Genomic DNA, 13,085 nt, shown 5'->3' on the forward strand with positions numbered 1-13,085 from the left:
CGCAAAAGAATGTAAAACATCTCAACAATTGTTTTTTCTAAGATAATGACTACATATTGAATTGATACAATATTTTGGATATATTGGAATAAATGTTAATAAAATAATTCCATCTGTTTTTCCTTTTTAAAATGTGGCTAGTAGAAAATTGATAATTCACTTACATGGCTCACATGATATTCCTAATGGACATCACTCTTCTATGCAGATAATGACAGTATGTTTGATTTTAAAGTTTGTACTATATCCTTTCTAATGAATTGGAGTTGGGAAGACACAGGAGAGGCCCAGTGGTGCCCGTCTTGCACTGATATCAATCAAGCTGAAAGAAAGCGGCCGTGTCTTACTACTCTACTTTAAAAAGGCCAGGAGCACTAGTATTTTCGTCCTGGCAAGAGGCGCTGATGTCTTATGCAATTCCCAGCTGTGGGCACAATCAGGCTGTGGAGTCAAAAGGCCCGAGCTCACAGCTGACTTCTACTATTAGTATTAGTCAGAACTCGGAGCCAACTACCCAACCGGGGCCGCTCGCTCCGGCGTGCGCTGCAGGTAGCGGAGCATAACCCCAAAGGACTGTGCCTGCACCCAGCTCTGCCGAAATAAATACCCGCGGAGTGAGTGCTAGAACCAGGAAGCTAAGTCTCTGACTTCTGACAGTTTAGCGTTATGATTTCCAAAAGACTGAGTTGTAAGGTAAATATCAAAGATAAATATGTGAAAAGATAGGTTTTTATTCATCAAAAGTTAACAGCAACAGGCACATATTAAAATGAGTATGGCAAAGCCTTTGACAAACGGCTTTACACTCAAGCTTTCTCCGAAGGAAATGGCTGTTGCAACAATGTAAACATAATCGATAAACAGTCTTTTACAGTAACAAGGGAAATACAATTGAACTAAAAGAAAGCACCGGTTTCTCTTAAAACTAGATTACAGTTGTGCTTACTATACATAAAACAATTTAAAACAAATTACAAAAGTGGAATGTTTGAAGTTTAAAATTAGTCCTTAGATTTTGTCCTAGAAAACATCTGTTCACATCAAAAGGCCCATCAAAGGGTAACGTTTCATCAAAGGGAGGGACAAGAAAACAATGCACTTTTTTCAAATCAAAACAAGAAGTTTGGTCACTTAGCTTTGTGCATAGTTTAAGGCAACTGGAGCAGTCTGTTACGGCTCACCTACCTTCCCCCCCCCCCCCTTGTGGCTGCGCCCTGTGTCACATTCTAAAATAATAAATAAAAGCTTACATTTCAGACCCTTCCCCACATGGATAAATATAACACATGCACAGTCACACATGCACAAACATGCACGCGAACACACGTCCACACATTCACACACAACATACCTCTCACTCACTGCAGCGAAAGGGACTTTAGTACCCTTGCTCTGAAGGACACACTTCCCCATCCCACTTTATTTCAGATTGGCAAATACCCTGAGCTGATTATGGTGTTTTAAACATTCCACCTTTTTCTTGCATGTGCAGGTCAAGTGTACAGTAGTGAAAACAACATGCAATGTCTTCACTGCAGAATCATAACACAGCTAGGACATTGGTGTTCTTCCCCTCCCGCCCCAAATTAAAAACTAAATAGTTAAAAAAAATTGCATTGCCAAACAGCACTGAAGGGAAAGCTTGGTGGTACTCTATGAAAAATGCTCAGTTTCCAGTGCGCAAAATAAAACTATAGCAAATGGGAGGCTTTGGTGGCATCCAAAGAAGAAAAAAAGGCAAACCAGGGGGAAAGAGCTGCAGTTTCAGTTTGATCTTTGAAATTCTTAGTGGTTCCTTCACAATCCTGCTCCAAGGCAATTTAGAACCAGTATTTCAGAGTTGATTTGTAAACATCGAGTCTTGCAGGAGGCAGCAGAGGCTGGGCACTTCACATTTCCATTTTCTCAGAGAGAACTTGGGGGAAGGTACAGACACACAATGTTGCATCAGACTGCTCAAATTCCAAGAGATCTCTGCTGAAAGATACAGTTCAAGTTTCGTGGTTCGAGGAACAAATGCTTTTAAAAGACTCGTGGCACACCGCAAAACTTCCTGTTACTCCTTTCCGGTTCGCTCCTGCTGGGCTTTGCATATTCAAGGGTTCACACGAAAGCCAAATGCATATTGCTGTATGGTCAGGTCTTAGAATTAAAAAAGTGGGGTCACATGATCCGAGAGAGGACGCCTTGGGAATAAATAACGCTGGCCTCGTTCCTTCGGAAACCTTGGCAGGCCAAGAGAACGTCCTCTCACCTCGAGACCCCATTTCACATTTCTAAAATCCGGCAGGAGGCAGTCTGTCCCACTGCTTCTGAGGGCTACGATAACCGATTTTCCTGAGGTAATAACTGTGAGTTCAACTCCTCGAACGCAGCATCCGTGTCCTCACTGGTGGACTGTTCCCTCTGCAGCCCCTTCCAACTGGCTTTGTTCAGCCCCATATGTCCGAGCATTGTCTGCGAGAGCCTGGTATTGGAAAACCTGGCCCATTCCGTGAATAAAGGCTCCGCCAGGTAAGTCATGAAACCTTGAGAAAGAGAAAAGGGTATTAACATAGATCCTGAAACTTTATCTTCAAAACATCTCGCCAGTGTTTATTCTCGTAAGTCCTAATTCAACACTAAGTTTTCAGCATGTGTGTGTGTGTAAATTTACCTAACCTCCGAAGAACCTATTAAGTAACTCGATGGAACCTGAAGTAAAGGTGAGTTGACAAACACATCAAATCTTTTCTGACGATTCCTCTCAGCTGCACGACCACATCCTATTTGAGCAAACACTCAGTGGCCCTCTCAGCTCTGCGGAAAGCAGGACAGGCCATTCCAGGGGGACAGCTGGAGGCAAAGGGGGTCTCTCCCAGGCCTGTGGCTGATGAGGCGGGAACCGAGGTGGCATGGGTGCGGCCTGCTCCACTTTACCCCCTCAGGGGTCGCAATCTTCACACCTGGTCATGCTTACAACTGGCCACTTCATTTAAGTCAGAATTTGGGGAGCCAAAACTCCTGACAAAATGCAAATTCTATCCCTGCTATGGAATAGTTTTAAAATTTCCTTCACCTCCAGAACTTTTTCTTTTCAGCAAAAGACCATGTGGACCGCAGACAACATAGGTTACGTTTAGGCAACAAAAAAATCTGGAATTAAAGCAATTAGCACCTACTACTTTTAATTAGACAAGTGTACAAACTGTGGTATCTGAACTAGTAGTTACTACTGGAAATAAGGCCTTCTTCCGTTCCCTCCGCACATACTAACTGAGAACCGACTGCCAGGCACTGCGGTAGGGCGGCCAGGAATAGAGCGGTGAATAGACAGACAAGATGTGCCCTCAAGGAGTTGTGCTCTGGTGACGAGAAAGAGGTGAGAGAGAAAATGTCATCCCCACAGTCAAAGCAGCAGCTTTTTGGGAGCTGTCCTCACACCACAGTGTCTGGCTGAACCGTCACCCAAAGCCCTGTCTTTTCTAGGTGCCGGAGTGAAGTCATGAGCACCTGGAGTTTTATACCAATATGCAGAACCTTATTATCAGGGTTGTACATGAGTTTCATCTTATTTGATTCACCCATTATTCCAACTGGTTGAGAGCTTCTGGATCTTGCCTATAACATCCAACAATCCAGAAGTATTACTTCTGGCTCTAGGTTAATCTTCTTTTAGCTCTTAAGTACCTGGTAAAAATGAATGGGCCGGGGTCCTGGACACAGAGCCCCGCAGCGCCCTCTCGGAGGGCAGGGCGCTCGTCAGCTGCCTGGGAGCCCCCTTGCTGTTCTAGCCCACGGGCCTCTCTTACCGCCACACACACTACAGGACACCATGTCAGATGCCTTACTCAGCCAGGACATGACCTTTTCTTGTTTAACAAAACTAGTACTCCTATCAAAGAAGGGAACTGCATTAATGAAACATGACTTCTACTTACTGACCCTATGCTGGCTCTGAGTAATCACAGTACTTGTAGTCCTATGATTTACCCTAGAAATCTAATCTTTCCAAGGCTTTTTTTTACCTGGGATTTGATGTCACAAAGACCAGTATCTGTTTAACTGTATCAACTGGGCAAACTATCTGCACAAGAGACTACTAGCGGTACTTCTGTCCTAGGGTGGTTGTGAGGAGTCAGCAGACGTCAACTTTTACAACATCATTTTCCGTAAAATCTTTGTCCTTCAGGTAACCTTACCTAGAACTGTCCAACACGGACAAGATCTATAGGTGGAAATGAAGAGTTTAAGGGATCCGGCTTCTTTTCCCTTTCAAAAAACGCAATTTTAAAAAACCTCGTTGTTAAGTTCCCTCACTGAGGGGGTCATTTCCTCAGGCAAAAGAACGTGAAAGTAAGCTCCGGAGACGCTGCTACCCACTCTCCTATCTTCGATTCAATCCCCTTTGCCCACGTTTCACCTGGTCTTTGCCTTTCAAGACTTTTCTACTTGAGATTCCAGGCACAACAGACCTGCTTCTTAACTGTCTTCTCATCCTCCCCAAAGAACGCGTCGCCCGCGGTGAAGCTCCTCGGCTCCCTGGCTGCCTGGCTCTCCGGGCGCCGGCAGCCCTGCATTCTCCCGGGCCCGGCTCTTCGGCTTCCCTGCCTCGCCCTCTGTGCTCAAGTCCCTTACTTCCCGCTGTCTTCCACGTGACCATCCTCGGCAGGTACAGTTCGTGAGCATTCCATTTCTGAATTTCTCACCCGACGGCACAGGCCTCTCTTCAAAGTATTATGCCACAGAAGCACGTTATCTTCAGAAAGATAAAGTTCCTAGAAATTCAGAAGTTTGTGTCCACACTTCTTTACGTTCCCTAATGCTCCAAGGCCCTACTCAACACCAGCTACCAAAACCATACTCGTCCCTCAATACCTTGCTGACCTGTCCCTCCGCACACTGTCCTCCTACTTTACACTCAAAACCCCACCGCCCCCTCCTCTGCTCTTGCTGCAGTCACAGCACATCCCCCCCCACCGCCGTGTTTTCCATCAGAGCGTAACTAACGGTTCTCAAGTGCCCCCTGCCTCCAGGGCCGGGGCCTGGGAGCCAGGAGAGACATGATCTGGTGCCCCGAGGCCTGGGAACGGAACGGCTCTGCCTGCAGAGAGTGGAACGTGGCTTCTGGAGGGGGTGGCTCTTCCAGAAAAACGAGTCCAGCAGACAGGTGGGAAGGATGGCGAGGCGGAAAGAGTGAAGGGGGCGTCACGGATTTGGGGAACAGGGCCGAGTCCCAAGCTGCTGTGGGTGCGTGAGGGGCGTGTGCGGGAGGCTGCAGAATGAGCCGACAGCAGAGCTACAAGACACAAGGAAGCAGTGGCGAAAACTGGTCTTCACACTATCATCCTGCTTGCTCACTTCAGAACGGCAATGCCAGACTCGGGCAGAAGAAGCTTCCACATGGGCAAACCATGTATTCTTCCGGGGTTAGAACACACACAAAGTTACTGCTACCTACTTTGCAAAAATCATGGTTTTTAGGACCTAAGATCAAATGACAGCAAATTTTAAGAGCCAAAAACAGGAAAAACAGGTAAAATGTCTTCAATTAAAAACTAAAAATGAGCACAATTTTAATATTACTTGTTTCAAATGTGTATCTCTTCTTGACAAAATTAAAGTCAGCGGCATTTTTCTAACCAGCTATATCTAAGTATGCATAGTTACCAATCTGGATGTTGGCAATAGATTCAGTCTGACGATCACAAAGTGGACTCACACCCAAATGATACTTCTTTTCTATATCTCCTAAAATTAAAAAAAAAAAAAAATTATTAATGTGGAACACACCTACTGCTTAAGTATATAATTAAAGTCTTTGTCTTACCTGTACATTCCTTAGGAAAAACACGACATACTTAATCCTCCTGAGAGGATGAATTCTAAATTAGTTCTTTTTTAAATTTTTAAGTTATTCACAGAGGGAAAAGGTTGCCAAGCTGATATCCTATTTTAAATGGAGAAGATGAAAAATTTCACTAGGTGTTACCCCAAGACTGTAATTCTGTCAGCATTTTAATTTAAAACTTAAGATTTCTAAAAAGAAGGTACATGAAATGAAGATCCTCGGTTCCTGGCTTGAAATCACTAAAAATATCCTGCACGTTCATACGGCCATACATTCCACATGGGACAAAGATGGAACAAGGTCAGGAAATCTTTCTGCAGAGCAAAATTTCCAACCAGATCTACGTCTATTTATAAGTGCATACATACAGTCACATCTGATCATTTCAAAAGCAAACTGCTAATTTCCAAAACAGATGCTCAATTTGTACACTATTTGTTCTATGTACATCTACTATGAATTGTCACTAAAAATACCAAGCATCTCTTGCTGGACTCCTGTAAATGTCTGAGTTAGTTTATCCATGTGATGCTAAAAACGGAACTGAAAAGACTATCACTTGAAACTGTAACTTGCCTTGATGGAAGAATTCCTCTGTTACTTTCTCACTCCACTGCTTACTTAATTCCCAGGTCCGACACGGGTTACAAATATCAGCACATTTCAAAGCCATCTAGCAAGCAAAATATTAAAATTCTTTTAAGAAAAAAGTAAAATTTCAATTGCACAAACTTCAACATGCTTTAATCATGGGAAAAACAACATCTTAATAAAGAAAAAGAAAATACTGCAATAGAAAATTCATTGTCTTTTATATTCACTTCATGACGCTGTTAGGGCTATCAATTATTTCTGCAGGAATGCTGAAAGACTGCTCATCTAATGACACGTTATTAATACCCAAGAGCCAAGCAGGAGGACTGGACTAAACATAAAGCTACAAAGAAATCATCTGATTCTCTCTCGTTTTTATTTATTTATTTATTTATTTAATTTTTATTTATTTGACAGAGAGAGAGACAGCAAGAGAGGGAACACAAGCAGGGGGAGTGGGAGAGGAAGAAGCAGGCTTCCCGCGGAGCAGGGAGCCCGATGCGGGGCTCGATCCCAGGACCCTGGGATCATGACCTGAGCGGAAGGCAGACGCTTAATGACTGAGCCACCCAGGCGTCCCAAGCAACCCTCCAAGTGCTTTCCTAAGGAGGAGATAAACCTTCTGGAAAGTGTTTCACTAACGGAAGGAGATTCCACAGCTTTCCCTCAAGATTTGACCACTCTGAAAGCTACCTCAGAAGATTTCATTTTTATTCTAATGCTTATGTAACTTATCTCGAAAGAGAATCTTTCCCAGCCCCATTTTACCTGTAAAACCAAATGCCTATGCCTGGCATCTTCTAGGCATAAGTCACCTCTGTCCAAATGGGACCTAAACAATGACAGATACTCATTTTGGCGACTGATGTCTGTGGCTAGTATCAAAGCACCTATCTGAGTCTCCATCTGTTGCCTGGAATTAGAGAAATATAAAGAGAAAATACAAGACTTTCAATTAAATAGTTACTTCTTGATTTTTTTTTTCTTAAGCTTAACACTCTAATTGCCATTCAACTTTTAACCTATCACAAAAAAATGAATTTTACAGAATGCATTTAAAAAAACCTACTAAAATAATCAACCAAAACCAAAGGACAGGAAAATACCAATATGCATACATTCCAAAAAGACTGCTTTTATTTTGCCAACCAAGGAGGAATTATTTGCCTTAAAATCTATATGAGATTGGTATGTTATTTTAGAAAATTCTTTGCTGGGATGTGCTGAGGGTAAACAACTCTGGTTTATTTTTTGGTGTCTGAGATCTGAAAGGCAGAAGGTTGGTTCAAACGGAGGAAGAACAGCCCATTCAACAACTAATTCTTGTAGGTATTTTGACTAAGATGCCTGATTATACATTGATAAAATCCCACCAAACAATCTGATAACGTTTATTTAATTTTTTTTTTAGACTTTTTTTTTTTTTTAAAGATTTTATTTATTTATTTGAGAGAGAGAGAATGAGAGACAGAGAGCATGAGAGGGAGGAGGGTCAGAGGGAGAAGCAGACTCCCTGGCGAGCAGGGAGCCCGATGCGGGACTCGATCCCGGGACTCCAGGATCATGACCTGAGCTGAAGGCAGTCGCTTAACCAACTGAGCCACCCAGGCGCCCAACGTTTATTTATTTATTTTAAAGATTTTATTTATTTATTTGACAGAGAGAGACACAGCGAGAAAGGGAACACAAGCAGGGGCAGTGGGGGAGGGAGAAGCAGGCTTCCCACGGAGCAGGGAGCCTGATGCGGGGCTAGATCCCAGGACCCTAGGATTGTAACCCAAGCCGAAGGTAGATGCTTAACGACTGAGCCACCCAGGCGCCCTGATAAAGTTTAGATAAAATTGTATTTTCAGGGTCAAATTCAAGAATCAAAATTATCTGAATGAATATCCAACTTTTCTGGAAAGGAAAAGGTAACGTGTTAATACATTATATCATTCTTAAAACTGTTTCAAGTAAGAAAAATAAACTTAAAAAAATATCCCTGCTTTTTTCCCCCTCAATGGGCCATAGCAAACATTATCTACGTATAAAGATCAGTAAAGACCTGTCAACAGCTTAAAAGGCTCACAATACTGGATATTAAATAAAACAAACCCTAAATAAAGGAAACATGAAAGAATGCTATTACGCAGTGTTCCTTATTTTCAGTTTTTATCAACAGGGTTAATCATCAAATGTAAAACAAGACAAAAAGGGAATAAAGCAAACATTTTAATCTGCCTTAATCAAGAAAAAAATAATTTATATATATAAAAACTATGGTTTAATAAAGCAATTTTTATATTTGTACTATGGCAAGAAACAATTTTACTTACCAGAAGTATTGTCATAACTCCAAATGGTATCCGAGAATAAAGATTTAAAAGAATAGAAAATAAAGTCCAGCTTTTTTCTCATGGTCATTACACAAAATACTTAAGTTTTAAAAATAAAGTTGTTTTAAATTATGAAAGGGAAAATGGAAAGAACTATGATAGTGACTTAAATTACAGTACCCAAACATTTTTATGCCTCACCTTGTTTCCTAGAGTTAGATGGTTTACACCCATTTACATGGTTTTCTTAAGTGCATCTTCTCTCAGTGAGACATTAGTAAAAGCTTTTGTTTGTAGATCAATAAGAAATTTTGTTAACCACCATCATATTGGGCTCATTTGCACTGATGCTTTTTATTAGGCTTTCAAATGGCCTGCTTAACATTAAATGGTCTTTACTTAAAAATTAGTATTTCCTGTTCTTTCCATCACTATTTTATCCTATAGCTAGCTCCAGAAGTGACTCCAGGACTATGCTACTGAACTACAAAGCATCCTTTTTACTTGTTATCAGTTTTGAAAACTTCCTGAAACTTACTTGAATGAGTGTATTTATTATACAGAATGATTAATTTCTTTATACCTAGAATTTCTTTACATCTAGAATTATTCAGATGAGCATAAAATGGAAATATGTAATACTATTTACATAAATAAGTAGTAAACTATGAGCCACTGTGTATTTGGAGTAAATTTTATAATACTCAAATCTATGGGGTGAGCCATAAAAATTCACTAAAAAAATACTACTGTCTATACTGTAGAATAGGTTTAAATTACTAGAATTTTGATATAAAGGTGTAAAATAATTTAGCCATTAAATTTAACAAAAACTGAAAACTGTGGAACACCTGAATAATTTTTAAAACTTTATAAAATTGTTTTGCCAACTTAATCTCCATAGTTCGTAACAAATTAAATGTGTCTTAATCCAGCCTACCTGCTTTCTGATGGCATATGTGAGAATAAACCAGATTCTCTCAATAATCCCACTGCAGATCTCCAGTGGTGATTTTCCAGTACTGAGGTATTCTACAAAAAAGGGCATATCTGAGTTATTTAATGGTAAGCCTCTTCCTGAACATAAAGAATTATTTGTAGGTAATATTAATCTGGTTAAAATTCTAACATTCATTGAGAATTTGTTTACGACTTTGACTCCATTAAAACATTTTCCAGAATACAAGAATATTAAATTGCATGCTAAAATTGTACTAACCTTGTACAGAGTTGCCAAGTAATGGTTAGTTTTAATAAGGAAAGGTTGATTAACACCTGGATGATCCAGATCGTGAGTGGCAGCCGCAATTAAGCTCAGCAAGACATCCCAAGGGGTTACAGAACTGGCAAGCTGAAGTGTGACAAAAGAATTAATTATAGGCATGTCTGAAATAAACTCAGTACCATTACAGTAGTTTTGAATTAGCTCCAAATAGTAGTGTTGAGTCTCCTCCTCCTCCATGTTTTTCAGACTCATGAAGACCACCGGACGCCTGCCAGGTGATGTCCTCGTCCTGACACTGGGGACAGGCATGATAATGATGGGTATCCCTTCCTGTGTGGAGTTCATGGACCTTGTCCTTATACTGTTTCATCTTAAACAAGCTTACTTAAGATGACAGCTAAAACATAACCACCTTTTTGAGAAATGAGTTTAAAACAAACACAGGTTTATTTATTGTTATTACTGTAGCCACCACCGACAGAAGACCTATGACTGAGGGTACTTACCTGTCAACAAATTGGTTACTGGATGTCAATTAGGAATCCAAAATGTAAGGTTATTTCTGAGGTTCTAATGTTTAAGGAAGCTACTGAGTAATCATGGAGAAGTCTATATCCAGTGTGTAATAAAATCCTCTCCCAATGGATGGATACATTCAGAACGGTGTTCACAATGTATTCACCTCAGAAAAGGCAATCTTGTAAACTAGCAATTATGATGTTACTTTCAATATTCATTGCTAATCTTAGCTGATACAATAAAATAATCACAAGAAGTAAGTTTATTACCTGGCTGAAACTATCAGTGATAAAATAACTAACTGAAATTGTCAATGGTAAGAAATGATCACCTGCGTATATCACCTGCTTTTCATCAAGCACCTCTCATTTTCTGGCCAACTTCTACTCATCTTTTAGGGCCTGACTCCTCTGACCAGATCTACCTTGTTCTCTGCCTCCAGCCCCTGAGCAAACAAATGACTGATCTGTGTTCCTACAACACCTCAATGTCCTTGCCATAGTAACACTCTGCAGAGCATACTTTTATTTCGGTTAACATTAGGGCAATGCTCTCTATACTTGTGTGATCCTGTGTCCTACCTAACAGTAAAATATTTTGACGATATACCCCCAATACAGTTATACTTACTGATTATGATACTGGATTAATATATATTGCACATGATAAAACAGAGGTAAAAGTTGAAAAATTTAGATAAAAATTCTAACATTTTTTTTCCTATACCAGAATGGACTTTTTTCCACCCCCTATGTCAAACTCATCTCAGACTGGGAAAAAAAAAAAAAAAAAAAAAATCACCATCTGAGGGCTTGAATCCCCTGGAAAACTGTAGGTTGTTTGAAGGCAGAAAAGCTGCATTATTTTGTATTACCTATAATTGCTATATGGAGAGGCTCAATGAATGGAGAGGATGGTAAAGAAAATGATTTCTTCTTTAGGATATGCAAAAGCATTAAAAAAAAAAAAGACGTTTAAAGCCCTGCTTACTAATCAAGATACAAAGGAGGCATACTCTGTGGGCAGCCTGCATCTAAAACAACCTCCCCTCCCCGACAGAGATGTGTGGGCATGGCTGTGAACATCTTATGAACGTGTAATTTATTAAGCAATATGCAGAGGTATCATATTCTTATGGTAACTAAAGCAGAGGGGAAGTGGCAGAAAAATAGACATGTACTATCCTGGGAGAATATAGTAATCCAGAATGAGACTTAATAAAAAAATTAATGTATCATTACACAGGACATCAAACAATCTCAGGTAGATTTAAGAGTTGACCATTAAAAAGAGAAACATGAGAAGGAGCAACTGAATTTTTTAAAAGTCCTGTGAAGGGAAAGTAAATTCTAAGTTGAAAACAAATCCAATTGGGCGCCTGGGTGGCTCAGTCGTTAAGCGTCTGCCTTCGGCTCAGGTCATGATCCCAGGGTCCTGGGATAGAGCCCCGCATCGGGCTCCCTGCTCCGCGGGAAGCCTGCTTCTCCCTCTCCCACTCCCCCTGCTTGTGTTCCCTCTCTCGCTGTGTCTCTCCCTGTCAAATAAATAAAATCTTTAAAAAAAAAAAGAAAACAAATCTACATTAAAAAAAAATTCTTGAATAAAAATGTAACATTTCTGCTTGTAAAAAATTTTTCATCAGAAAGAAAACTTTATGAGCTTTATAACAAAGACAAAGAAGTCAATGACATTAATACAATTTTTTTAAAAAGTGAATTAAAACCAAAGGCAAATGTTATTTCCATTCCTGTGACTGTATCTGGTAATGCCGGACTGTACCAAGTCATGTGAAGAAGAAACTGCAAATCATCTGACGTCTATGAGCCAGGCTTCACCTGTATCTGCAAAGCTATCGTCAGGGCCCTTTTTCAAACAGAAAACTAGTAATGGTGAGTTTTCCTGTGTTCGATAAAAAAACCTCACTGTTTTTATTGTTGCTATTAAGTGCTAATAGGCTCAACTGGAACAAAATTGTTACCTACGTAAGTTCAGCTAGGAAAACATAAAAAGTAAACACTAAAGTTAGAGGTGATGCAAGTACAGAGAGAAGCAACTTTTCCATAACTTTCTGACAATTTGGGGGGCTTTCAATATTTTTTTCACCTATAGTCCAGGAATTAGCTCTTACACAGAAATCATACATAACAACTGAAGGCAGATTTCTCACTAAATACTATATCTAAGCCTTTCTATTTACGATGCCCTCTGTGTCTGCATCTTTCTACGGCTGACTCCCCCTCAAATTTTCCCTTTAGGTTTCGGTGTTTTCTGACCACTCTACCTAAAGCCATAAATGCTTGCCATCCACTGGTCAATCTAAAGCACATTCCTCTATTTCACTTTCTCCATAGCAGTAATTACAACAATACATGTCAACATTCTAAAGATATTTATTTTTCAGAGAGGGAGGGAGAGAGAGAGAGCGAGCATGAGCAAGGAGAGCGGCAGGCAGAGGGAGAAGCAGGCTCCCTGCTGAGCAGAGAGCCTGATGCAGACCAGGACCTGGACCAGGACCCTCGATCCCAGAACCCTGGGGTCATGACCTGAGCTGAAAGCAGATGCTTAACTGACTGAGCCACCCAGGCGCCCCATATGTCAA

General features: G+C 40.6%; 1 protein-coding gene across 3 annotated transcripts in view; it reads right to left on the reverse strand.

Annotated features, from left to right (window-relative positions):
* Positions 1 to 711: 711 nt before the first annotated feature.
* The window catches only part of PDE7A (phosphodiesterase 7A), a 109,897-nt gene continuing 97,523 nt past the window's right edge, over positions 712 to 13,085 (reverse strand). For 2 of the 3 annotated variants that reach the window (XM_035011251.1, XM_035011252.1), the window contains exons 8-13: positions 9,962 to 10,093; positions 9,683 to 9,774; positions 7,193 to 7,337; positions 6,407 to 6,503; positions 5,650 to 5,730; positions 712 to 2,528 (exon numbers count right to left, since the gene is read on the reverse strand). In XM_035011251.1, the coding sequence (XP_034867142.1) occupies positions 2,320 to 2,528; positions 5,650 to 5,730; positions 6,407 to 6,503; positions 7,193 to 7,337; positions 9,683 to 9,774; positions 9,962 to 10,093 (756 nt within the window). In that variant the 3' untranslated portion in view covers positions 712 to 2,319. The remainder of the gene's footprint in view (positions 2,529 to 5,649; positions 5,731 to 6,406; positions 6,504 to 7,192; positions 7,338 to 9,682; positions 9,775 to 9,961; positions 10,094 to 13,085) is intronic. The other variant, XM_035011253.1, reaches the window with a different exon arrangement.

The sequence above is a fragment of the Mirounga leonina genome, unplaced genomic scaffold (genome assembly GCF_011800145.1).
Source record: "Mirounga leonina isolate KUSES-001 unplaced genomic scaffold, KU_Mleo_1.0 Mir_165, whole genome shotgun sequence".
Taxonomy (NCBI): Eukaryota; Metazoa; Chordata; class Mammalia; order Carnivora; family Phocidae; genus Mirounga; species Mirounga leonina.